The 25,714-nt window shown below is 36.0% G+C and overlaps 1 protein-coding gene and 2 long non-coding RNA genes across 6 annotated transcripts; 2 read left to right on the top strand and 1 right to left on the bottom strand.

The window, feature by feature from the left end:
* The first annotated feature begins 4,358 nt into the window (after nucleotides 1-4,358).
* On the top strand, nucleotides 4,359-13,168 carry LOC139970150 (methylthioribulose-1-phosphate dehydratase-like). Of its 3 annotated transcripts, XM_071975794.1 has the most exons (8): nucleotides 4,359-4,700; nucleotides 6,457-6,563; nucleotides 6,671-6,719; nucleotides 8,032-8,149; nucleotides 8,708-8,843; nucleotides 9,946-10,006; nucleotides 11,253-11,359; nucleotides 12,362-13,163. In XM_071975794.1, exons 1-8 carry the CDS (start codon nucleotides 4,698-4,700, stop codon nucleotides 12,450-12,452), a joined length of 672 nt encoding a protein of 223 aa, XP_071831895.1. In that variant the 5' UTR covers nucleotides 4,359-4,697; the 3' UTR covers nucleotides 12,453-13,163. The 3 variants fall into 3 exon arrangements, with proteins under 3 accessions (XP_071831895.1, XP_071831894.1, XP_071831893.1); XM_071975793.1 differs by lacking the exons at nucleotides 4,359-4,700; nucleotides 9,946-10,006 and adding an exon at nucleotides 9,667-9,727 and having other exon boundaries at nucleotides 4,717-6,563; nucleotides 12,362-13,168; XM_071975792.1 differs by lacking the exon at nucleotides 4,359-4,700 and having other exon boundaries at nucleotides 4,717-6,563; nucleotides 12,362-13,165.
* On the bottom strand, nucleotides 6,421-8,133 carry LOC139970151 (uncharacterized). The gene is made up of 3 exons (XR_011794052.1): nucleotides 8,015-8,133; nucleotides 6,820-6,952; nucleotides 6,421-6,550 (listed from the first exon to the last, which is right to left on the bottom strand). It is a non-coding gene; the product is annotated as an uncharacterized lncRNA (long non-coding RNA).
* A 5,903-nt stretch (nucleotides 13,169-19,071) lies between the features above and the next one.
* Nucleotides 19,072-24,727, top strand: LOC139969501 (uncharacterized). 2 transcript variants are annotated; one of them, XR_011793734.1, is made up of 4 exons: nucleotides 19,072-19,177; nucleotides 23,330-23,381; nucleotides 23,940-24,056; nucleotides 24,462-24,727. It is a non-coding gene; the product is annotated as an uncharacterized lncRNA (long non-coding RNA). The 2 variants fall into 2 exon arrangements; XR_011793735.1 differs by having other exon boundaries at nucleotides 19,079-19,177; nucleotides 23,327-23,381.
* The last annotated feature ends 987 nt before the right edge of the window (nucleotides 24,728-25,714 follow it).

Genomic DNA, 25,714 nt, shown 5'->3' with positions numbered 1-25,714 from the left:
TGCCTCTACAAATGGACCGAATTTACGTCTCTGCAATTTTTACGGTTTCTAATTGCAATATTATTTTCATGGGTAAATGTCGACCGTACTGCCCAAGATAAAATATTTAAAAACATAACTTGATATGTTCCCTCGAATGTCAATGACCAATTGGGCGTTAACTACAGCCGTAAATAGAGGGCGCTATGAAAGATGGGAAATACCAAACCTCTCAGATCTTCTCTGAATGCTAAACGCTCACCGACAGCCAAAGGCGGAGTACGATCACTATTTTGCCTAAGTATGAAGATACCTTGGATCTGTGTAACAAGCAGACTATACCTTTACTGAATGTAAATTACACGTTGTTGGTCACGTTTTATGTAATCGTTTAGCAATCGCATAGTAATAGGATATATTTTTCACCGAGCTTTAACCAGGGCAGGGTGCAATATATATTCGAGTTGTTAGTTGGCTTTCTTTTTTATACAACATATATCGTTCTTACTTTGAAAAGCCGTATCGTTAAGTTGACTTTGACCGGTGAAAAGCGGTTCCACCGGTGCAAGTATTTAGTATTTTAAAAAGCAAGCGTGTTGCAGTTCCTGGAGAGGTTGATGCTTTGCAGGCCCTCCAGTGTCGTTACACGTATGACTTACGTTTTACCAGTGACGTAGCCCAGCAGAAGGGTGTCACTGGTAACGAGTAACGTCGAAGAGATGAAAGAAGCTCCATACGAGGAATCCGTTAGGGAACTCTCATCCACGTAGAACTAGGGGTTCGGCAAGAACTTCTCGCAACTGTTTTATGTCGGTTTGGGGCTGTAAATGCTGCCAAAATGTGCTCCTACGCACAGCCCCCAGATTAGTAAACGGGCACAGACAGATTCGGCTCGACCTGTAACGGGACATTCCCTCCTACCTGTTTATGGCAGGGCATAAACCTCACGTGCGGTATCCCGGTCAGTCCCGTTACTGCTTCAGGTGTGGGGAGACCAGGAACGAAGCCAAGAGCTGCCCAGACAAAAATGACGGCGCTGCCTTCTTCTTGGGTATGATAGCACCGCTTGCCCAAGAAGGTTGTGTGCCCACTCTCACTCTGACATGTCTTTACCGTTTGTCCCTCTTATGTCTCTATGAAGAAAAAGTGGGGGTAAAGGAAAGGCGTCAAGTTCCGACGCACCTACTGCCTCGGAGGAAGCTTCACGCGAGGAGGGGTAACCAAGTGAGAATTCACCGTCCTCCGCACCTGGTTTACCCTCCCCGTCATTGCGGAACCCAACCCCTTGTCTACACCGCATCCACCACATCGCGAGGCGAACACGGTATCTCCACCTGCTTCCCCCATCAACTCGTCCAGTTCCGTCCTCAGTCTGGCTTCGGTACCACCAGATCCGGAGATCGAGGCTCTGTCTGACAGCAACTCCGGAGTCTCGATGATCTTCGAGCCGAAACGTGCCAATGGGACGAGCTGGTACGAAAAGATGGGGGAATCCCTCAGACGATGATTTTTCCAGCGCGCTTGAAGCTTACGGAATCGTCGTAGGCGTAGTTTTGCCTCATTGCCCTCTCATGGCCGATTCACTTTCAGTTGCCACTTTGAACGTGAATGGCATGAGGGATCATCTCAAGCGCAGTCGCATATTCCAGTATTGTAAGTCAATGGAGGTCGACAGCGTTTGCCTACAAAAAACACACATTTTGGAAGAAGATGTTCCTCTATGGGCTTATGAGTGGGGTGGTGGGCTGTATGCTTCGTTGGTTCGTACTCATCTTGTGGCACTGGCATCTCGTCAGGCGGGTTGTGCCACAAGGGCCGATAGGTTTGCATTCTTTTCAAGCATCAACAGGGTAATATATGCCTTTGAAATGTGTATGCTCCCAATCAGTCTTCTGCTAGACGAGAATTTTTTGACCCGCTGAGATCCTTTGTTCCTGGTAGTGCACCATGTGTCATGGTCGGAGACTTTAACTATGTCCCAGTCTTGGGTCTTGACAGACTCGGGGCTTCCGTGTCTGCTAGTCCTGACGCTGGGATCACAGAACTGGACAAATTCACTTCGGCACACCTTTTAGCCGATTTCTGAAGGCATATGCACCGTGTAGTACGGGGTACACGTGGGTGAGGCCTAACAGGAAAGATGCCTTCAGGATAACTTTTGGTTGATGCGCGACTTGACTGACTTTGTTATTGAGCATGATTTATCATGTGCATTGGTATCTTGATCATCAGAAGGCCTTTGGCATGGTGGATCTTGGTTGTTTTAGGAATGTATGGGAGGTGTTTCAGTTGCACCCAAATTTTCGTATATGGATTTCTGTTTTGTTTCAGGAAAGTTTAAGTTCTGTAATCGTAATGGGTTTCATTCAGAGGTTTTTTTAACTTAGAGAGGGGGTGCACCAGGGGTGCCCTCTGTCTCCATTACTTTATGTTTTGTTTAGCGAGTCTCTCTCCCGTCTTTTGGAAGGGACTCCAGACTTGTTCCATTCGTTGTGCCAGGGGGTGCCAAAGTGAAATGCGTTCAATATGCCGATGACATCACATGTGTTGTTTCGAGTCTGGGGTCCTTTCGTGCCCTCTCGCAGGATTTATCTATCTTTGAGAGAGCTACCGGGGCGAAGTTGAATCCGGAAAAGACAAAGGGCCTTCGCCTTGGTAGCTGGAGATACAGAGACTTACCATTCGGTGTATCGTGGTCGGATCAAAATATCAAAATTAAGCGTTTCTTAAAATTGCACTACTTAAGGAAGCAACTGTATCACAAGTACTGGCCTTGTCTGGGTCTTCATTTCCCGTAAATTCATCATCTTACCAAAGCGTTCAGTAGATTCAGGGCGCAACAAAAATAAGGAGGTAAAGTAATGTCACTTATTCCATTTGATCCTTCTTCGCCATCTGTATTAAAATCATCTTTCGCTTATCATTTGTACATTTACGTAAAGTCTTTTCGAACTTGAAAGAAGAAACTGGAAATGACATAACTTTAATAACAAGCAAGAACCCGAATGAATCGTAAGAACAAGCAGTAACTTAATACTGATTTTAATTACCCATAGCATAAGACATTCCACTATGAACATTATATTTCTTACCGAAAATCTAACATTTAATCCTACTAAAGTCCAATAGACGTAACTATGTAAATCCGAAGGTATTAGAAAGATGATAACATGTATTATTTTAGATTAGTAAATGTTCAGTATTCAGTTTACATACACCTCATTTTCTCAGAATTGTTGCATATGTATTAAACGGATCTTCATTATTCAAAAGTCGGCTTGCTGACTCAGTGTACAATAAATACTACAGTGTATTTGGCAGTTCTTCTCTATAGATCATGTAATCCAGTAATGCTTCCGTCTTCACTGTATATACTTGACTATCACGCCTATAGTGACGTGTACGGGCTATCAAAGGTAAGGGGGCCAAACTATAAATTCCCCCGAATGGCTAAAAAATCTTGGTTCCGGTGCAGATGACTAATTCCTCCCCAGTTTCGCCGACTAATGGGAGTGTGGGCCAGTGTATACTTTAGTATTCACTTTATATTTGAGTATTAAGAATTAATGCTTTTTGGTCAGTAGAGTAACCTTATTTAAATCTTGGAATGTCATACCGATTTCATCAAGGGTGAAATAATCTTTAAACACCATTTGCTACGTTCGAATAAGCAATCAGCAATTACTATAAGATAAACATAATGCAATGTTTCTGTCTTACAAGACGCAAACTAAATATAAATCCAAAAAGCACGAGATTATGCCTTCGCATTTACCCTGGAAGTGAGGAAATGAATTCATCCCCTGCTGAAATTTTATAAATATTGTGCAGATTTGAAGGAATGCACAATTGAGTATTGCGATTTTTAGGTATGCAATGTAATAGCTCGAAGATGACAATGTTTTGCTAAAAATTCCAGATAAATGTCATTGTAACCTTGAATTATATATATATCTTTTAATATATATATATATATATATATATATATATATATATAGATATATATATTTAAAGATATATATAGATATATAAAGATATATATTTAAAGAAATATATATATATATATATATAATATAGACATATATATATATAGGCATATATATATATATATATATATATATATATATATATATATATATATAGAAAGATATAGAGATATATAGATATTTATTTAAAGATATTTAGATATATAAATATATATATATATAGATATATATAAATATATATAAATATATATATAGATACAATAGATATATATAAAGATATATAGATATATAACTATATAACTATAATATATATATATATAATATATATATATATATATATATATATATATATATATATATATATATACATATATATAAATATGTAGCCTATATATTTGAACGTCAATTAGTTCTGCTTCAAAGGACACGTGGTTTGTCTTTTTACTTGTTATTGATATTCCAGTTTCTGGTTGACCGGATTTGGCTTTCACACTGGCAACCTTTATTCGAGTTATTGTATTAGGTATTACACTGGTCAGTCAGTGTCATGGCCATTAGGTGCAAAGTAGCTTCTGTGTGTTGAACTTCTGTGATGTATGTACGTGCAATGTGTATCGACAGACTTGTAATAGCAGTCTAACACAACATCACGTTTGCCGAACGAATGCGGTTGCTTTAAGATTAAACGGAAATTTCAGTCACTGAAGATATACAAAAATATCACTGTGAGGCATGGTTAGTGCACCTAGTGTATTAATTAATATGGTATAGGAAGGTAGCAATTACTCAAGGTACTATTGAAATTAACTATCCATAATCTTAGACATATTAGCGTAACATACTTCGCTATTTCCTTAACGTTAAGCCTAGTAGTAGCCTAGTATAGTAGGCCTACTTGGATGGCGGTCAACATATCCGTGCAATAACACCTGCTGAAATGATTTGTTTGCTGTAAATGAAGTAAAACACGAAATAGAAATAATAAGGCATAGATACTGGTGCATGGCAGTGTTAGATAGTACAGTGATGATCACAATGTATACATACATCTAATATTGTGTCTGTGTGTCCTAACCACTCATCACGTAAGTGGAACGTGCCCAAATGAATGAGCTTGTATCATAGTATCGGAAAATGGCCGGTATATGTAATGCGCAATGTTTAATGCGACAAATGTCGCCAAACGTTTCCATACGGGTTGAATGATTACTTACAGGAATTGGCTATTGGCTGTTCAACGTCATGGTCTACCAAAAATTGCGGGTTGGCATACAATCTGTTCCATGTTAGCTAGGCTATCATTATTCGGCCATAACATGACATTTTTAGAAGTCGTTGAAAATTAGGTCAGGAGTGGAGAAATTTGATTGAATACGGAATGTCATGTATAGGTTTCCCAAGTTCACAAGAACAACTATTGTATGCCTATAAAGGCAGTCTTGTAAAATTGAGCTAAGGTTACTGTAAGACATACCGTTACGTAGTAACGTAGGCCAGAGACAATACAAACACAAATTTACAAAGGTTTCCTGTGTTATTATTAGGAGTGTTAGCTCAGTGGTTAACGCCGGTGCATTTCGATCATAAGGTCCCGAGTTCGACTTGCTCCAAGATTAATGTATGTCGTCCAGTTACATAGTTGTTGACAATTTGCAATTCATAATCATGGACGCTAAATATGAATCAAGAGATTGACTTCGGTCAGCTTGCGGCCTTGATAAGCCAATGATGGCTTCTTCGCGAGTTCCTGCTTGCAGGAGGATCTAAAATACATACATTATAGGAGTGTTAGCTCAGTGGTTAACGTCGGTGCCTTTCAATCATAAGGTCCCAAGTTCGAGTCACTCCAAGATTAATGTATGTCGTCCAGTTACAGAGTTGTTGACAACTCATAATCATAGACGTTAAATATGAATCTAAGAGACTGACCTCGGTCAGCCTGCGACTTTGATAAGCCAATGATGTCTTCTTCGCGGGTTCCTACTTGCAGGAGGATCTAAAATACATACATTAGCTCAGCTGTATTGGAACGACTGCCGTTTCGTCCAGGGAATTAACACTCAATTGATTATTGCTACCAACAGATATTGGTTAAAAATTATGCTGTCATCAGATTGGGCATCAACGCTAATTCTTCATTGAACAGTTCCTTTAAATTGTGCCCTGAGCTTGTGTACTGTACTCTATAGTTATGTGTCACTGTATCCAAACCATAGTCTTTCTAAAAAACGCTTTGAAGTAGCATAGCAACTATGATTCATTTGATTTGATTCAATAGTTATTGCTGAAAATGACTGAAAATGAACAACTTAACTGCATTCAGCCAGAAAATGAAATGTTACACCCCGCAATCAAAGTGGAATCACCCCACATCCAAAGTGGAATGACCCCACATCCAAGGTGGATTCGATGGGAGGCTGCTTATCAAACAACATTTTTTCTTATTACGAGAAGACTTATGTCATTGACCAACGAGACTTTTTTTCTTCAGACGCTGCTAAAAGATCATCCTCGCAATATCATTCCAGAGTTATGTAGGGTATTCTATCATCATGGATGGGTGACCGGTACTGGTGGAAGTATATCTATAAAACAAAGGTAGGATAATTAATGCTTATATTACAAAAACAACTCTACATTTAGAAAATTTCTTAAAAATCGTGCTATTTTTTTTTACTAACAGAGCCTTTTCTTCTGTTCAACAGGGATGAAATTTACGTAACTCCTTCCGGAGTACAGAAGGAAAGATTAGAGGTAATTTAGAGTCAAACATTGCCTCATGAAATCAGCTGCTAAATGCACAGATTATAAAACACGAATCGGTATGTTGGGTACACTACATATGACTCGATACCTTCAGAGTGTGAAGGAGCCTCGGCGTACCATGCAAAGTGGAGCCGATGACATGATTGGTCTTGGTATTTTATAAACTTCACATCCCCTTTAGACAAACTAGTAACCATCCAATCCAAGGTCAAATCAATAGACTGAAAATTAAAGAGAAACAAAACATTATTTGTCAGTGTGCAACTATGACATCACACATGTGCTTCGAGTTCACTTTTGTAGAATATCAGATAACTTTTACTGTCATAATCTCAAAAACGGTACAAAGGAATTGAATGCAAATTTCACTAGAATGCTTAGATTATGTTCCTCTGTACAATATCAAAAAGATATATTTACCTGGACTATTGTCTTAAGTGGGTAAAATGGTTTAAAGATAATTTTGAATTGTAGTTTCACCGTGGAACTTGTATCCACGTAAGGGATATAACATTATGGGAGAGCGCCCTCTTATTTATTCAAAATGGCGGCTCCCATGGAACGTTAGTGAGACCCAATTCAGTGTATATATTGAGGGATTCTATATTGATAGTAGACTGTGGACTTTTCTTATAATTGACGTGTAGGCCCACCGTTGTTAAACTTCACTGTGTTAAAGGCACACTCATGTCTACTTTGAGTTAATATTCTCTTTTTTCTTAAAAGGATGTATTTTAACGGCAGTCTTGTTTCATATACACAAGTTATTTTTATGATTGCTGATTTAATCTCAAAGGAATGGTATGTTAATAGTTGAAAATAATATCCTTCATTTCAACCAACTTCAATTATCTGCAGTAATTGCACCATACATTTTGTAGTCATGTACTACGCTTTTAGAGGTTCCAAGCCATATAGTACCTCACAACTTAAAGCAGTATATGTTTGGTAGTTAAAAGTGTATAGTCAATAGTCAATATTTAGTTTGAAGTTGTTGTTATAGGTAGACGTGCCGATGACGTAATGGTCGCAACTACTTGTACTTTAAGTAATGTTTAAGTAATTGTTATGATGTAAAAATGATGTCCATTGCATGTTTCCTTTTGGAATTGGTTTCAGGTGATGATAATATTGTTCCTAGGATGTGTAGTTAGTTTAGTTTTCTTATGATTGCTTATATTCATTTCTTTACAGGCGGGCATATAGCCGACGACTATTCAAAACCACTGCTTTCTTAATTTTTGCCTTTGAGTTGATTTAAATTTCCGTTTGTGATACTTAACATTAGTATCTTTCGCAGGGTGATGATTTATACGTCATCAATCTGGCCGGAGATGAGCTGTCAGGACCACCTTCTTCAAAGAAATGGAGGAAGAGTCAATGCACTCCATTGTTTCTTGCTGCATATAGAATGAGAGGTATTAAATATGTTGTAATGGTTCTGGTTTAATATACTTTATTCCATATTATAGTTCAAAGATTATATTTCAACAACAAAGCTGCTGGCAAGACAGGAGTACATAGATTAACAATATTTCTGAAAAAATAAGAATATCAGAAAAACTGCTCTGCCTAAGGAAGTAATAGACGTACAGCACCAAAGACAAAAACAATCGGTTTTGGCTATCAAGCTGTGTTCTGTACGGAAGCCATACATACCACACAAATTAAGTCATTAATTTGTCTAAATTTGTTATTACAAACTTTTATTTTGTTATAAAAAGGTTATAATACTAAGTTTGTATTATTTACAATGTTTGGAATGCATTTAATTTTTTTTTTAAAGTGAGCATTGTTGTCTTTTATTACAGTGTTTATATTAGCAAATGTCAACTCTAAAATATTGAAGCTGTCGAATGACCTCATACATGTTGGTTTTAATCAAGACGGCATGCAGTTGAAACACTGTTTGCCTGTCTGGTCAACACATTTCCTATGTTGTTACCATTCTTATTAAACATATGATTGATATACAGATGCTGGAGCTGTAATACACAGTCACTCTATGCATGCAAACCTTGTGACAATGCTGTACGCGGGGAAGGAGTTTCGAATCAGTCACCAGGAGATGATTAAAGGAATCAAGAAAGATACATCTGGTGGATATTACAGGTAACTTTATTTTGCAATGTTTTGCCTCTCACTTAAGTTTTGAGATCATTTCATAACGTGTAACGTTGACAGAAAACGGTGTGGTGTCAGAAAGAGACCAGATAATGGATCTTTATAATAAATCCTTAGAAATATATCAGGATGACAGTCGAATCAGTCACCATTAGATGATGACACATCTGGTAGATATTACTCGTAAATATATGTTAAGGTTTTGTTCTTTATTTTGTACGATTCTTTTCTAACGAAATAGCAATGACCGTAGTGACCATTTACACCTCACGAAGCATGGCTTTAAAGAAAGGGAACATGGTTACATATAAAGGTACAACTAGAGGGAAACTTTTTAAACCATCCCTTTAGAAGATTTAGAATTAGATTTAGATTTAGAAGATTTCTCATCTCTGCATATTGAAACGTAATGAGCTGGAAAATCCAGAACAGTGAAAAAACTTCCAGCCTCCACCGGGATTCGAACCCGGGCCTCCCGCTTTATATGCGGACACCCAAACTACTATAGGCTATGGATCCTGATTGTATGTCCAGAGGTTCGAAACCGGCAAGGAAGGTCGTAATTCCACTGTAGGCGTTTTTCACCTGTATCGAACAATACTAGTTCTGTTTTGGTGACTGATTTGCCTTACTCTAGATATCAAACATGATTTAATATTTCTTGCAGAAATAACGAGTAGCTGATTGTTGCAATAATTGAAACCACAATGAAAGAAAATGATTTTGTTGGTAAATATTATCATGTAAAAGTATTATTATGTATTTATATATATTTATATAAATAAATAGATATGTTTAGTATTTGTTGCAGAAATAACGAGGAGCTGGTTGTTCCAATAATTGAAACCACAATGAAAGAAAATTATTTGTTGGTAAATATTATCATGTAAAAGTATTATGATGTATGTATTATTATGTATGTATATATATATATATATATTTATATATATATATATATATATATATATATATTTATATATATATATATTTATATATATATATACATATATATACATATATATACAATATATATATATTTATATATATATGTATATATATATATATATATATATATATATATTTCTTGCAGAAATAACGAGGAGCTGATTGTTCCAATAATTGAGAACACAACGAAAGAAAATGATTTGTTGGTAAATATTATCATGTAAAAGTATCATGGAAGTTATTTAAGATATTTTGTAAGCTACTTGATTTCCCTTATTTCTATTCTGGAGGCGTGAAATACATTCCTGAATATTTCTTACTGTCGTTTCCCACACTAGAGTATAGAAAGACAATTTAAGAAATTGTATTGTAAATTACTATAGTTTATAACCCTGTCGGAACAATGAGATTGTTAGACGCAGATGGTAGATCTAGTCAAGCAATCTAGTAGGCGAAGCTTACTTGGAGATCACTAGTGATTGACTCTTTCGAGCAATTTCCTAGTTACTTGTAATATGTTTAGTCCGAGGTGTATTTATTTCCACCAACCACCAGTTGTTTAAACATTCCATCATAGTATTATCCTTCAGCCTCCCGTGTCGAATTGGTCACCCACTATAAGGGGTTGTCAGATCTGGATTATTCCCCTCAATGAGAACCGTCTCATAATGACTTATTTTATTTAAACATGTCGGTATTATAATTGCACATGATTGGAAGTACTGAACGATTATAGTACATGATGCGAGAATAAATGAAGAGTCTGAATATACAAAACAAATTGTTTATCTTTGATTGGAGTAATTGATAAGGTACATTGAAGTCTTGGTAGTCTAAAGTTTGAATTAACCCCAGATGAATAAAGATACTTTTACCATAGTCCCTACTCGAAATCTAAAATGTAGTCATTACTGAACTTGTCCTAAAGACATTTTGGTCAGGGATATCATTTGAAAGTACATCAAGCCTCTTCACTAGAATTAAGTAAACTAGCTAATTATAATTATACAATAATCCTGTCTATGTTGACTATATCGTAAACTGTTGCGTAAATGTTACAGTTTCCTAACTTACTGCTGGTATTTAACAACGGGTAGTCAATCTTGATGAAGTGTGCTCCATTATATATCCTGTTTCTTTCACCATCGATAATAAGTGAATGACCATTCGACCCTCGAAATTGTACGGGAAAAAGATAATGTCAAAATAGCCAAAGTCAAGAAATCCACACGATGTCGCATACCAGTTACCTAGACCTACCTTTGTTCTTTCAGTTTGATTTACACACGTAATCTATTTTGAAAGTGAATCCGTTGGTTAAGCGAGGATAATACAAAACTGAGCATCCTACACATTTCTGAATAATATCGATATAGTTTCTTTATCACACAAACGAGGCTGAAAAACCTTCCGATGTTTGAAGTACTATTTTTTTTATTATATAAATTTCAGGAAGGACTGATATCTGCAATGACGTCATATCCCGATACGTGTGCTGTTTTAGTCAGGCAGCACGGAATCTATGTTTGGGGAGATACTTGGGAACAAGCAAAATCAATGTAAGTGTTCAGAGAAGACATGCGTCCTTTCTTCAATATGCAACATGTATGGTATTTGAACCAGGAGGTTTACCACATCATGTGTCCTCTTTGGGTGCACCGAGTGTTCATGAACGTACAGCGTTCTATTGATATTCAAATTTAATCTAGACACTGTAATCAAATTACCATTGCCGCATTAACTTGTTTCGTTATAGAGGTTGTTGCACTTAAACTAAATTTTCGGCCTCGTCATCAACATGAACTGAAGTGTTTTTGGTTCCGTTAATGTCACATTATATACATGTGGAAACTCTAGAAACGTCTGTTACGTTTGATAACATCAGTAAATAGCCTGACCTACTCTTTGATTACTGACAATGGTGTACCTAATTGTCACGACTAATTTGCACCTCAGAATCTGACTATAATGATTCCTGACATTAACTGTTGGGACTAATTTCAAGTTATTCATAGCTATGTGTGAGCGAGAAAGGGAAGAATACTTCAGGTTGCATAGAAAATAGAACAAAAATACCTCATTAATCAGTGTTAAGGAGTGAAACGGTCCATCCAAAGAGACCTTTTTTCTTTCTAAACTCGATATATCTCCACTCCCTTGAAATATTTAGGAAAATTGCTTACATGATAGCAACGCTTAAAAGGCAAGACCTGGAAATTGACGAAGTTGCTGGTACTCATATAAGCAAAAACAAATTCACTATTGGTAGTTTCTTAGATTGTTTATATATTTCTATTCTTTAAGGTGAAAGTAGCAAAAGATGCAGAGGATTATCTATAAGAATAATTGGTCATGTCAACATACTTCAGCAACAGTAAGCGAAAAACACAGTTTTCAATGAAGTTACAAAAGTACTAAACATTATCAGCAATTGTGGTTGATTGTTGTAGAGTAGTATTTTTTTTGTTGTCTTGGTACGGATGTATAATAAGTTAATTGATAAAAAATATTTTCCTTTCATTATGGCAAATAAGTAAGGATTTGAATTTATGTTTATTCAGGTGTGAGTGCTATGATTATCTGTTTGAACTCGCCGTCAGGATGACGCAATGTGGAATGGATCCATCAAACCCACCCTGGAATGGAGTATAGCCTTGGGAGACGATCTTTGAAAATTCTCTAACAAAGCACATCAACTTGGAATAACATCATTTTAGTAACAAAATTTTATCAACGAAGAGAGATGGAGTTGATTATTTGCATTGACGCAATGGTGTTTATTTGTATAGGACTCTCAGGATTCTCAGGAAACTCAGGATTCGTGGCTTCGGATAGAGGTCAAACACTAGCTCAAGAGATCTTGGCGCAGGGTGGTCTTTGTCTAAATGACTTCCGTTTTCATTTCACTAGACGACACATGCCAAATCATTGATCTTAATTTTCATCTTTTTAATTTTCATAAATTTTCTCCGGTTTTGCCGCCTCAAAATATGGTAGATATAAGTATAGACCATCATCGATGGTATAATTTTGATTTATATTAGATCAGATCGATGATTACTCAGGGAAGGAAGTTTGGACAGTCGATAAGGACATTTACATTTTGTAGCTCATTGTAAGTTCACAAGATTTGTTATGTAAGATTTATCAGCTAAAGATTGTTCTTTCTGAACAGTCAAAGTTATATAGGATATCATGGTTCCATCTCTTACATATAGTTTGTTAATTTAGAATAAATTTCTTGAAAATGTTAATGTTGACAATAATAATTTCTTTAAAATTTATGGCTAAGACTTGTACATGTCAATTAGCTTTTACATGATTACATTATAAAAATTACTTGTACTATATTCAATATGGAGTATTATTCTTGTCGAAATTGTGTGTTTGTCATGTATGTGTCATGTGAATAAGAATTCATAAAATGACTGCAAACGTCTACTTCTTGTTTAAATGCATCATAACATCATTCTGTTTTTGCTCTTTCCTTGTCATCATATATTTTTTATATAATTAAATGGTATGCAAATATGAAATGTTTTCTGCCTGTCGCAAAATGGCACCCTGCTGGAATAGTTCCTATATATTTAGATTTGATTCTATTTTTTACTTTACACGTGAAGGACATACCTTCACATACCTCCACGTGAAGGACATATACCCACCCATGAAGGACACACCTTAATGAGTGTAAGCTCAGAGTGTATTGCTGGTGCCTTCCAATAATAAGGTCCCCGGTTCGAGTCACTCCCAGATTAATGTATGTCGACCAGTTACAGAGTTGTTAACGATTGACAATTCATAATCATGGACTTAAAAAATTGAATGTATGAGACTGACTTCGGTCAGCTTGCGGCTTTGATAAGCCAATGATCGAGGATTCTTCGAGAGTTCCTGCTTGCAGGAGGATCTAAAATACATACATACATACACACATGCATACACACATACATACATGACTGTTGATATTTTGAAGAAAAACAAATCACAATGATGAAAATTATTTACTGGTAGGAAGGATATCTTCAAACGCGACGGTCGGAATTTGCTCCTATTTACTTTTACCTTTTTGTCGTTTTTCTACGCGTACGGGGATATACGAGAAGGAAACACGAAAAATAAGTTGATTGCAATCCGTACAGTGTGTGTTTCTATCCACCGCATGTTCCGCTCTGCCTTCCATTCTTAGCATTTTAACGGCACATATAAAAGAGATACCAAAGATACAAAGAGAGACATTTCGAGCTTCCATAAAATACAAAGGCAAACAGAGTGATTGCATAACGAGAGTTACATGCATGCCATGGGCTGCCTTTTTTGGACGCTGGTGTGCTGGGGAGGGGTGTTTCGTTTCGCTGCGTGCTGGTCGTCCTTTTGTGGTTTTTTGAAAGTTTCAGTGGGTGGTTTGGGGTTTGTCTCTGCAGGTCGGTGAGCGTATTTACTTTTTGGGCTCGCTTGACTTAAATTTTGTTTGTCAGAATGGGATGGTTGGGTAGTGGCGCTGGCCCGTGACGTTTTGGATCCCGCAGTGCGGGTCACGTAAAAAGCACATGCTATTGTATTTAGTTACAGAAATTGAATACGTAATGATGCTTAAGGTATCGAATAAAGATAAAAGTGGCAACACACTTACCTTCCACAGTTGACAGCAGCGTTGTTGTAACCATGACGATGGCTAGAATTACCTGTTTAGAAACAACAACGAGTAATGTCCGATGAAAGGGTAAACTTTACATGAAAACAGACCAAATGTCTCCGAAGTTCTAAATTGCTTTATGATAACAATACGATATGAGTACTTGTAAATACTCCACATGTAAACCAAGATATATACAAAGAAATAACTTCACGCATGGTGATATTTAACAACGACATGCTATATTTAGCCAGGGTGTTCTATGTTTCTTATGTCAAAGATGAAAATCATCTTTTAGTGTATTATTTATGTTAGGATATTACATCGTACATTAGAGTAAAAATTGGCATTCAAGAATAACAAAAAACAAAGCAGTACAGTTCGATTAATGATATATGTATGTACAAGCAACCTGGCAAAAGAACAAGGACCTCATAAGTTGCCTTATACTTACTAATATGTAGTCTCGTTTCGGCAGTAACTTCATTTTTATCTAGTCGTTTGGAACGAAGGGTAAGGCCTGTCAATAACAAGCGTTCAATGAATATAAATTGATATTAACTATATTTATCACCTATAGAAGATTTACCGAAAGAGGTTTGGTCGCCATATTTTCGGTATTTTGTAGTGTACTCGCTTTGAAACTTGCGAATTCTACTGCCTTTTGACTTTATTTCCATTTTATATAACATATACTCAATGATATCATGCATAATGGATTTTAAGGAGACAAATATACAACGACGCATCCGTAGATCAATAGTCAAGTTACGCACTTAATAAATAGTGATTATTACGTCATGAACTAGAAAAGCTACTGCTCTCATCCCATGAAAATTATGTCTGCGTTATTACAACCTATTTTTATTGGTATGGCGGAGGAATGAATGAATCATGTATTAATGTGACTGAATTAGGGTATCTTAATATATATGGAGAAGTAATTTATTAAACTTGAATATTGACGTGTCATTTTATCAGTGGAAACATTTTTCTGCCAAATGTATCATTTACATTTTGTGATCCGGAGATTAAGTGAAAGAAGTTTGAAAAGCAGAGATTGTGAAGTACTTTGCTTCTATTATCCACATTGTGATGTGGTTTTGCCGACGAGAGATTCAAATAGATTTTGGTTAAACTGTTAAGTTCATCATAGCTATGTTTGATATCAGCACAAAATTATATGTATTGGATGAATTGATAAGCTTTTTTTTTTGTATCATAATCCTGCTTCCTGTGGTAACCGTGCGGTGTGCATGGATCTCAAGACAATGCATGTCATAGTCCGTAATAACTTACAGTACACTATCAATATATAAACAAAATATAATTCTTAAATTTTTCACAGAATTTCTCAAATTTCTATTCAATAACTGCAACAATAGCCCTCGCCTATCTTTGAGTGAGAACAACTGTGGCTATTGTGGAAGGTAACTGAACTCTGTGATTTCCGCACGAGTTTGCTATGGTGACGAACATACTGGCAGTCTTCCCATAGGTATCAGCATTATTTAGAGTAATGGTGTAGTGACACGTGCATCGTTCCAGTTAAAATACTGGTAGTAAAATTATCCATGCCTGTGCACATATGGATAGTTTGAAGGTAATTCTCCTCAGCTTACAATATATTCTCTTAATATTCCTGTTTTGCTTCAATACTAAAGGTGACCTTGCTAGCGAACGTGTCATTTATGATGGTAATGCTCTTCCAATACCGGCCGAAATTATTGTCTTTTTCCGAAAACTTTTGAATTATTTTACTGCTTCTAAGGCGGCTCCATGTACTATTTATTTTTGCTCATTTAATCAGCCTTCGCTAATAAGCCTTCGCTACCGGCTCACTAGGAATATTCTTATTTTGCTTTACAACACTCTTAGTCTACCATAGTTTATCGTACTGTAATATTATTTTGTCTTTATCCTTCAAAAAATGTTTTTTTATTTTTTTTATTAAAGTCGTCATTCAAGTTAAACACTTTTGTCAAAATGAACAGCCTTTTCTTTCAGTTTATAATATCAATCGTTATCACACTGACATATTTATTGACAGCCGTTTCACCCGATACACATAGAGAACACAGTAACTACTATAAATGGGAGATGGACCACCCTCGCCATTAAGCCCTTCACATGGCGACATTACATCTTAGCCCCATGGTGCAAACATGTTGAGTGAGGCCCTGGTTCATTTACACGAATAAAGCTTACGTGATTGTAGCACTATCAGTGGCCATTAACGTTTGTGATACAAATCGAGAAATCAGAGCATTAGTACCACACAAGTAACGTATGTATAAATAGATCAACAATACATTTTGCTTTACTATGATATGCGCGGAGCCAAGGGATAATAACTAATAATAATAACTAATAATAACTAACCACTTCTAATATTTGTTTTAGCTCTTTAGGTGGGGGAGGGGGGGGGGGTGGGATGGGTATTTCTGACCTTTATAGTAATACTATTGTCCGGATTTATGAGTACAAATACCTGAATTCAGAATGTTTCACCTTCATGTTTTAATTATTATAGTTAGAAAGATTGAAAATTTATTTATTGTCCATTTCAGAAAAACAGAAAACGGAAATTATTTCCAGTCGACAGTAAACATAAAACAATAGTGAATACAAACATAAACATACAATAAGTAAACTATAAGTGAACAGCTACGAGAATAAAACTAAATAAGCGGAATCAGAACAGTAACAGGGGCAGCACAGAGGGCTGCAAGTGATAGATCACACACTGTGGCCAGATCGCTTTACACGTGAGTTAAATAAGTGTGTTGCCTCAGGTAAGAAAGAATTACGGAACCTGGACGTTTTTGTATTGGGCACCTGTAATCGTATCCCGGATCTGTTGAAAATGATATGACTATGAACAGGGTGTGTGTGATCTTCTTTTATATTTTTTGGTTTCTTTAACAGACTCTCTTCGTATATAGTTGAGAGTGACGGAAGACTTGAACCAATACAGCGTTCAGCTAACTTCCGAACACGTTCCAGCTCTGCACTGTACTTCTAAGAAGATGATGGTCTTTAGATGAAACAATGATATCAATACTGTTAAATCAAACTCTTCGACGTAAACATATCTTCAATTGTCAGCCAAGTGATTCGTCTTAACCCGGCTTTTTAACTAGACGCAGCTCTGCCCTGTACCTCTAAGAAGATGATGGTCTTTAGATGAAACAATGATATCAATACTGTTAAATCAAACTCTTCGACGTAAACATATCTTCAATTGTCAGCCAAGTGATTCGTCTTAACCCGGCTTTTTAACTAGACGCAAGGAAGTTCTGGCTACGTGCGCATAGGCATCGAATATATTTTTCGTCATGTCACCTATACAAAGTGATGATATACATACGTTGGCTATTTGGAGGAATTGATGCGATATAGTTTTTATGGGAAAATTTGCTAGTTGGCAGGCAGTCCTGAAGGCGTTGAAGTGTGACATTCGCCTTCAGGTTGAAGGCGATTTTCGCCGTTTATCTGGGGCTGCCTTTTTTGGACGCTGGTGTACTGGGGAGGGGTGTTTCGTTTTGCTGCGTGCTGGTCGTCCTTTTGTGTTTTTTGAATGTTTGAGTGGGTTGGTTAGGGGTTTGTCTCTGCAGGTCGGTAGGCGTATTTACATTTTTGACTCGCTTGACTTTAGGTTTGGTTGTCAGAATGGGATGGTTGGGTAGTGCCGTTTGGCCGTGACGTTTTGGATCCCGCAGTGCGGGTCACGTAAAAAGCACATACGTTGGCTATCATAGCTCTGTTATACGGAAACGTCAAGGTGCCGTTGAAAATTAAGAATTGTTTACTTAATTACTTATGTTAGTAGTTCTTGAATTGTTCTGTAATGAAAATTGTTAAAAAAATCATTCTGCAGATTAATGAGGAATTAATCAGTTATTTAATGTGAAATTATCATTAAGTTGTCGCAATTTGCTCCAACTTAACTGCATGATTAATCCATCAGTTTGTTGGACGTGAGCAACATATTTATAGAAAGATCTTAATATTTTACGGCATGTCAACGTTTCCATACTATCACCATATTTCTCGCAACCAGTAACTGCTATGATCGCCTGTTAGACAAGGTTTCTCTTCGCAACAAGGTAGGTAGCAGAACCCTTTAGTTAAACAAAAGACCTGATATGTTATTACTTTTGTTTGATAGCACGTGCCAGTTGATTTCATTGATGACCCTTTGTGTTTCATAATTTCTTCAAAATATTTATCTACATGTAAAATGTATAACTCTGACCAATAACGGTGGTTTTCAATTGTATTCACAAAATGTTACCAAATTTCAAATTATCTCTGTGCCATGATTGGCAGGAGTTCTTTCAGATTAATAAAGTAACTTCGTGATACGATGAATGTTCCCTATGAAGAAATACCCTGACGTGATTGGCCGAATGTTCACGCATGCGCCGCCGTACCTTTGCCTCGTCAAAATTCCAATCAGTTTGAAAGCCATTAATGTAGCGTGTACTACCAGTGAGGTTATAAAATGGGGCGATCGAATCACCAAATACCCTGACGTGATTGGCCGAGTTATCACGCATGCGCCGCCGTACCTTTGCCTCGTCAAAATTCCAATCAATTTGAAAGCTATAAATATAGCGTGTACTGTCAGTGAGGTTATTAAAAGGGGCGATCGAATCACCAAAGGCTCACAGAAACATTCGAATCTGAAGTCGAGTTACCAAACATCTCGGAAGAAATGGAACACAAAACTCTCACGGTAAGTAAGGATTTTCCTTTTTTTTTGGTGTTATAAGTGATAAATTGATATTTACAGTAAATGAACGGTTCGCATGAGTTGTAGGTGTGTAGTTGAAGTGCACTCTATAAATTAACTTAGAAATGATTTAGGTGAACCATTGACATGCTGTTTCCATGAAAAATGTTCGTTAGGCCTGAGTATTTTGTCCGAGGAGGTTAAGAATTAGCATAATCGGTATGTTATAACTGGAGTAACCAATTTCACTACTAGAGATATCTCTGTAACTATTCCTGTTGTCAAGATGTTCAGTTCTAAAATATGCTAAATCTTTCGAAAACTTCTTCAATGCTACAGTGGTGGTCTCGTCGGCTCCTCCGTACAGGCTCATAGTTAAAGTTCTTATTTTTCATTATTTTTTTAATCTTTTTTGTTCTCTTGCATAATGCACAAAAAGTAAACATATGTGTCATCGTAAAATACGTTATGAATGAGAGACGATAAATTAAATTAGAATAGGCACGACAAAATATTTATAATACAAGGTGTAATTGAAGAAAATTATGCCAAGGAAGCCAGTATTTTTCCCACTCTGCACCTTTCATATTTCTTATTAAAATATTCTTTTAAATACAGAAGTAATTTATTTTGCCTTGGGATTATCTTTTGTAATTTGCAATTCAAAATGTAACGTTTGATTAATTTAATTTACGAGCAAACTTTGCACCAAATAACACTTTGGATATATCTTTCATTATCGTATTCACACTGGCATTATTAAGTATTATTTGTAAATTTTTCCAAATCTTAGCCGATTTTAGCACAATCATAAAAAAATATGTTCAATGGTTTCAATATTCATGAAAAAAAATCACAATTATCAGAAGTAGTAACTTTTATTAAATGCAAATACTTGTTAGTTGGAATAATCCTATGCAACAGTCTATATCGAAACTATGTTGAAAACTCCAGCAATCTATTGTAAAGTGCTTTAGAACAAAAAGAACCGCTTGTATGCAGAGTATTAATATAACTATTATTAGGAAAAGTAACCCTTAAAATTGTATCATTTGATAAATCCTTCCATTGTTCCTTAATAGAGCTAATAATACCATTATTCTCCAAAAAAGTGGTTGATATATTAAACTTCTCAGTAAAATTATCAAAAGTAAAAAAAGTACCAATACTAATCAAATCGTCAATAAAGCGTATACCCTTATCATACCAACGTTTGTAATATACTGGGCTATTTCCAACTTTAAATAAACTGTTATTCCAAATTGGTAATGTTAATATAGTAGTATCATCGTAAATAGTAGAGAAAACATCATGAAGTAAATTATGTGTAGTTTCAAAAAGGTTTTTTTTTCAAAAAGGATTACAGATATTTAAACTCACTAACTTCACATAAAAGTCCCAATTATGAAAGAAAGAGTCAATACTTATAGTGTACCTATGTAAAATACAGAAGCATCCCCTTCAACAAACGACAAAACGTAGAGATCTTAAGTGCAGTACATTGTTTACAAAAATCTACCATTTTCAATCCCCCATCAGGGTATCCTTGTATTAATTGTCTTCGACTAATACGGTCTGGTTTATTTTTCCACACAAAACGTAAAAAAAAAACATGGAGTGTACTCTTTCAATATTTTCCGGACTGGGTAATGGAAGCGTCATAATATAGTAACTAAAACAACGCAATAATAAAGATTTAACAATGGTAATGCGACCCAGCACTGAAAGGTTACATTTCTCCCACATCTTTAAAATATTAATTACTTTTTTAAACACAATCCCCAATAGTGTAAAATCATCACCCTTGTTCCAACAAATATTATTATTTTCTATTAAATGGAAACGAAGACCCTTTGAAACTCCCCAACCCTACAAGAAAATATTTACTAGGGTTCAAATTTAGCCAAGGCAATGAACCAAAATAATCAAGCTGTATCACTATAATATTAAAAGATATTTCATCCCCGTGCATGAAAAAGGTTGTATCGTCAGCATGCTGTACTATTTTAGAACAGCCTCCTCCAATATCAATACCGAAATAGAATTACCATAATTAATAAGAATTCTCAATAATTTTACACTTGAAAGAAAAAGATATGGAGACAAAGTGTATCCTTGTCTGCAACCACGATCAATATATATACTTTTTTCATATAAAAAGCCACTTACAAGAACAGAGGAAAACACATCACTATAAAAAGTACCAAACCACTGGATAATGGAAGGACCGAACTTAAAAAGGCGGAGTGCATTTCTAATAAACCTAATCGAAATACTATCAAAAGTCTTTTCAATATCAATCCCAAATAAAATCCCTGGTGTTTGGTCTTCTTCGAGACTATTATTAATGTCATACACTGTACGAATGCTATCACCAATATACCGACCTTTGAGGAATCCCCTTTGATTCGAAGAAATAATATTAGGAAGAACTGCCTTCATACGATTTGCAATGCAGGAAGATGCAATTTTATAAGACACAATAAGCAGTGAAATTGGTCTCCAATTCTTCAAACAGAAACGAGGTTTATCACCCTTTGGAATTAGGATGATAACATCTTGCCTTTGTGTAACCAATAACGAATTTTCATAGCCGAAATTTAATGACCGTAACAAAAAATGACCAAGTTCATTCCAGAAAAACTTTAAAAACTCAATAGTAAAACCATCAGAGTCAGGAGATTTGCTGCTCTTCAAATTTCTCAAACCACAAGTAACATTTTCATAAGTCAAAATACCTTCAAGGCTAATAGACTCATTTACTGCTAATTTGATAATGCTTTGACCAAACTTCCCTTGTACATCTCCATTACTTATATATGAGCATCCTGGGAACTATATAAAAGTTGATACAATTAAAAATTTCTCTCTGTATTTGATCGTGATCATAAATATCCTGATTATTAACATTTTTTTAAGTGCCAAATGTGTTTAACAACATTGTTCCTTTTTTCTAAATGGAGAAAAAACGTTGGTTTCTCTGCTTCTTCAGGCCATTCCACACGGGCCCTTACCATACATCCTTTGAGTCTCACGAATAGACTGGGGCTTACGATTTAAATCACCAATATTGATATTTAATATTTTCTCGAACATAAGGAAACCATGCATATTCGTCAATAATGGCGATTGTGTCATTAACAATCGTAAAATAGCAGCAGTCTTCTTTCAGTAAAGAGTTATTAAATTTCCACAATCCTCTCCATTTTGTGACCTTATTTATTTAAATTAAACACTGTGCTGATTAATGAATTATCAGTCCTATAGCCTGCTATTATTAATGACTTTGACACAGTATTAAGTAATCCGGATGAAATCAAGGAAAAAATATATGCGGCTCTGTTTAATTGGATGTTTTTGCCGCCAGGTATACCTCTTTTCATTTGGATGAAAAACCCGCCACACGTCAAATAAATTCAGATCGTTCTGCATATTCAACACTGTCTCTCTCGCCCTAGAATTATTGGTATGCAGAGAACCAGTGGATGGCATTTAACAACATTCACTCTTTGCTAATCTGTAAAGCAATAGAAACATGTAATTTAAATGTATATATATGTTATCCTATTCAGTGTTGTTTGTTTGCATTTGATGAACCGATGTGACAATGTTTCTGCTAGATTCCATCTACTTTTATTGATGATTATCTACTTTTGAAAAGGTCATTTCTCACGGCATTAACGTTGCATAGAAGTTAGACATGTGCTGAAAGCATGGTCCAGGACATCACAACATTAAATTTAACCTTTATACGGCAATAACGTCATTACAAAAAATCGACTGATTGAACATATATAGACATTGTTTTTTCCCTCACTAATTGAACGTTATCTATGTACTTGTTAATGCTTTTTACTCAAATGAATTTTGTAAAGAAAAGAGCAATCAAGTAAAATGTAGTAATTGATCGGCTTATCAGATAATATGGAATAAGTAATATCGTGCTTACGATTTAAAATATAAGAATGATATTGTACAGAACATACAAGTCAGATTTAAGACAGGTATACTACATGTTACGATAAAATGTTACGCCATGGATGCAAAATATTGACTTTGCATAAAATGTATAACATCGTCTTTATATGTATCTAATTCTAAAGCTCCACGTTTAATCTTCATCATGTAAGTTGTTGTTATTACATTTCTTAGCAGGTTGTTCTAGCCATCCTCGTGGCCGTAGCAATGTTGCTCTCAACTGCGGAAGGTAAATGCATGCTTAACAGTTGTTTCTTTAATCAATGATCCGTTGGAATTACTCAGTGAAATATTAATTTGCTTGAAGTTACAATCTTATTACAATACGCATGGTTTACAAACATTATGGAAAAGTTGTATTCCTTTGACTTGTGAGCTTTATTAATAAGGACGATATATCAACAAATATGAATAAATTCGACTGGGACGTAACTACTACTCGCAAATATTGTTCATTTGGTTAAACGAAATGTTGGCGCCTTTCATAGGTTTACCAATTAATGGGTTTGTGAGTGTACAAGAAGAAAAAGGATGTACCAGTAATTCTAGTGACAGAAATGTTGCAGAAACAAAAGAGGAATGCTTTGAAGAAAGCAGTCCTAAAGAATCCTGAGAAAGACAAATCTGCAACGAAATAAAGAAAAACTGCCACTTCTCTAGAGAGATGTAAAGAAACCATGAGTTCTATTTTGCGCTGATTCATACTAGTCCCTGTCACCCTTTCATGCAAAAGGAAGTCACATATACGTTTTTGTTTACTTTTCGAGTCAACTTTGTTTTATCTCAGGTCAATGTGGGATCCACATCCCTTGTGGTGCAAACGGTTTTTGTAGCTGTAGCTATGATTGTCTTAACCATCAGGAGCCGTGGTGCTGTTCCGATGTACAAACACGATGTAACTATGGTATGTAACACACACACATTCGCATACGCACGCACACACACACACATATATATATATATATATATATGTATTTATATATGTTCCGCAATAATTATATTACACTTCAATATAATCTCCTTGAAAGAAGAGTCAAATTTTTACTTTTCCAATGATAAACAGGGATTCCTGTCAAGTGGTTGTAACTCTTTCACTTAATCAGAATAAAGTGGAAAAGTACAAAAGGAAATATGTTCGACTTATCGAATGCTTGAGTTGTCTCTCTATTGTTCTCACGTAGTTTTCACAGTAACCCCATTACTGGCAGTTTGTATATATTCAAACTACATCCTTCCGTGTCCATATTTCTCTATTCACAGAAAGTGCTGCAAGCAAATTTGAATATCCATCTTTTTTTTATTTACACAGGTTAAGCGTAATTGGTTGGAGAATAATCATATCGACCGACGACTCATGATTTGGAAAAGTCAATCCGACAGCTGTTAGTGGGGAATAAACAAAATATGCATGTAGTTTACCTTGATGTTATACCGCTCTTAAACCATTTAGTATGTTAAACCAGTTAGTATGCATGATGATAGATTAAGTGAAATGATAAAATGGTGATGGACATACGTCAATGTAGTATCGCTGAATAAAATTTGCAAATAACTGTTTTGAAAGCAGTATCTGAATATGATTGGTCTTCAATATTTAATAACGCATCTAATCACTTGGTAAACACGGGATTCGATGTACTGTTGTACCTGTTTTGTTGTACGTTCTTCGCAATATCTACTGACGTTTAACTTGTAATGTCATACCGCAGATCATTTTAGTATTCTTCTCATTTTGTGCTTTTTACGTGACCCGCCCTGCGGGAACCAAAACGTCACGGCCAAACGGCACTATCTAACCATCCCACTCTGACAAATACAAATCAAGTCAAGCGAGCCAAAAAAGCAAACATGCCCACCGACCAGCAGTGACAAACCCCCAACCACCCACTCTAACATTCACAAAACCACTCAAAGGACGACCAGCTCGCAGCGAAACAAAACACCCATCCCCATCACACCAGCGACCCCCCCCCCCCCCATAAAAAAGCAGCCCCAGATAAATGTTTGTGTAAAATCGTATGCCTCGCTAAGTTAAGGAAGCCGGTATCTGAATCTCGAAAGGCAACGGTTACATCCACCTGTACAGCAAAGCATAGCACAGGAGGAATGCCATTGAAATTAAGAACGTCTTTACGCATTTTAAATTATCCAGATTAATTTTCTGTTAATGTTTTAATGCAGTTAATCTCTCTGCAAATAAAAACCTGTGCACCTGCTTAGACAAGTGAAAAACGAATGAACACCCTCAACGAGTTAATTGGGCACTTCACACCTGAGAGAAAAGAAGAAAGAACCCCCAAAATATTGCCCTCTTGTTAGAAAATATGTGTACAGATCAAATTAAAAAGAAAACTTCGTAACAACGTGTTATAGTACCTATCTACGCTGTCAGGTTTTGGCTGAAATTTGACAACGTTGTAAGACACCAAAGTTACCTAACACTGATACTTTCTCAGAAGCATCAACGGACACGTTTTGCCACTTCACCCGGCAATTGGAACACCGACCATCATTTCTTCAATGGCCATGATTGAGCCGCGGGTACCCGTAAATTGTCCACTC

Source organism: Apostichopus japonicus, chromosome 7 (genome assembly GCF_037975245.1).
Source record: "Apostichopus japonicus isolate 1M-3 chromosome 7, ASM3797524v1, whole genome shotgun sequence".
NCBI lineage: Eukaryota > Metazoa > Echinodermata > Holothuroidea > Aspidochirotida > Stichopodidae > Apostichopus > Apostichopus japonicus.
This window is presented reverse-complemented; position numbering and strand designations above follow the sequence as displayed.

Coding starts and splice junctions, on each gene's coding strand:
- LOC139970150 (XM_071975793.1), top strand. CDS start 6,256: ATGACTGAAAATGAACAACTTAACTGCATTCAGCCAGAAAATGAAATG. Junction 6,564..6,670: donor AGTATATCTATAAAACAAAG/GTAGGATAATTA, acceptor TCTGTTCAACAG/GGATGAAATTTACGTAACTC. Junction 6,720..8,031: donor TACAGAAGGAAAGATTAGAG/GTAATTTAGAGT, acceptor TATCTTTCGCAG/GGTGATGATTTATACGTCAT.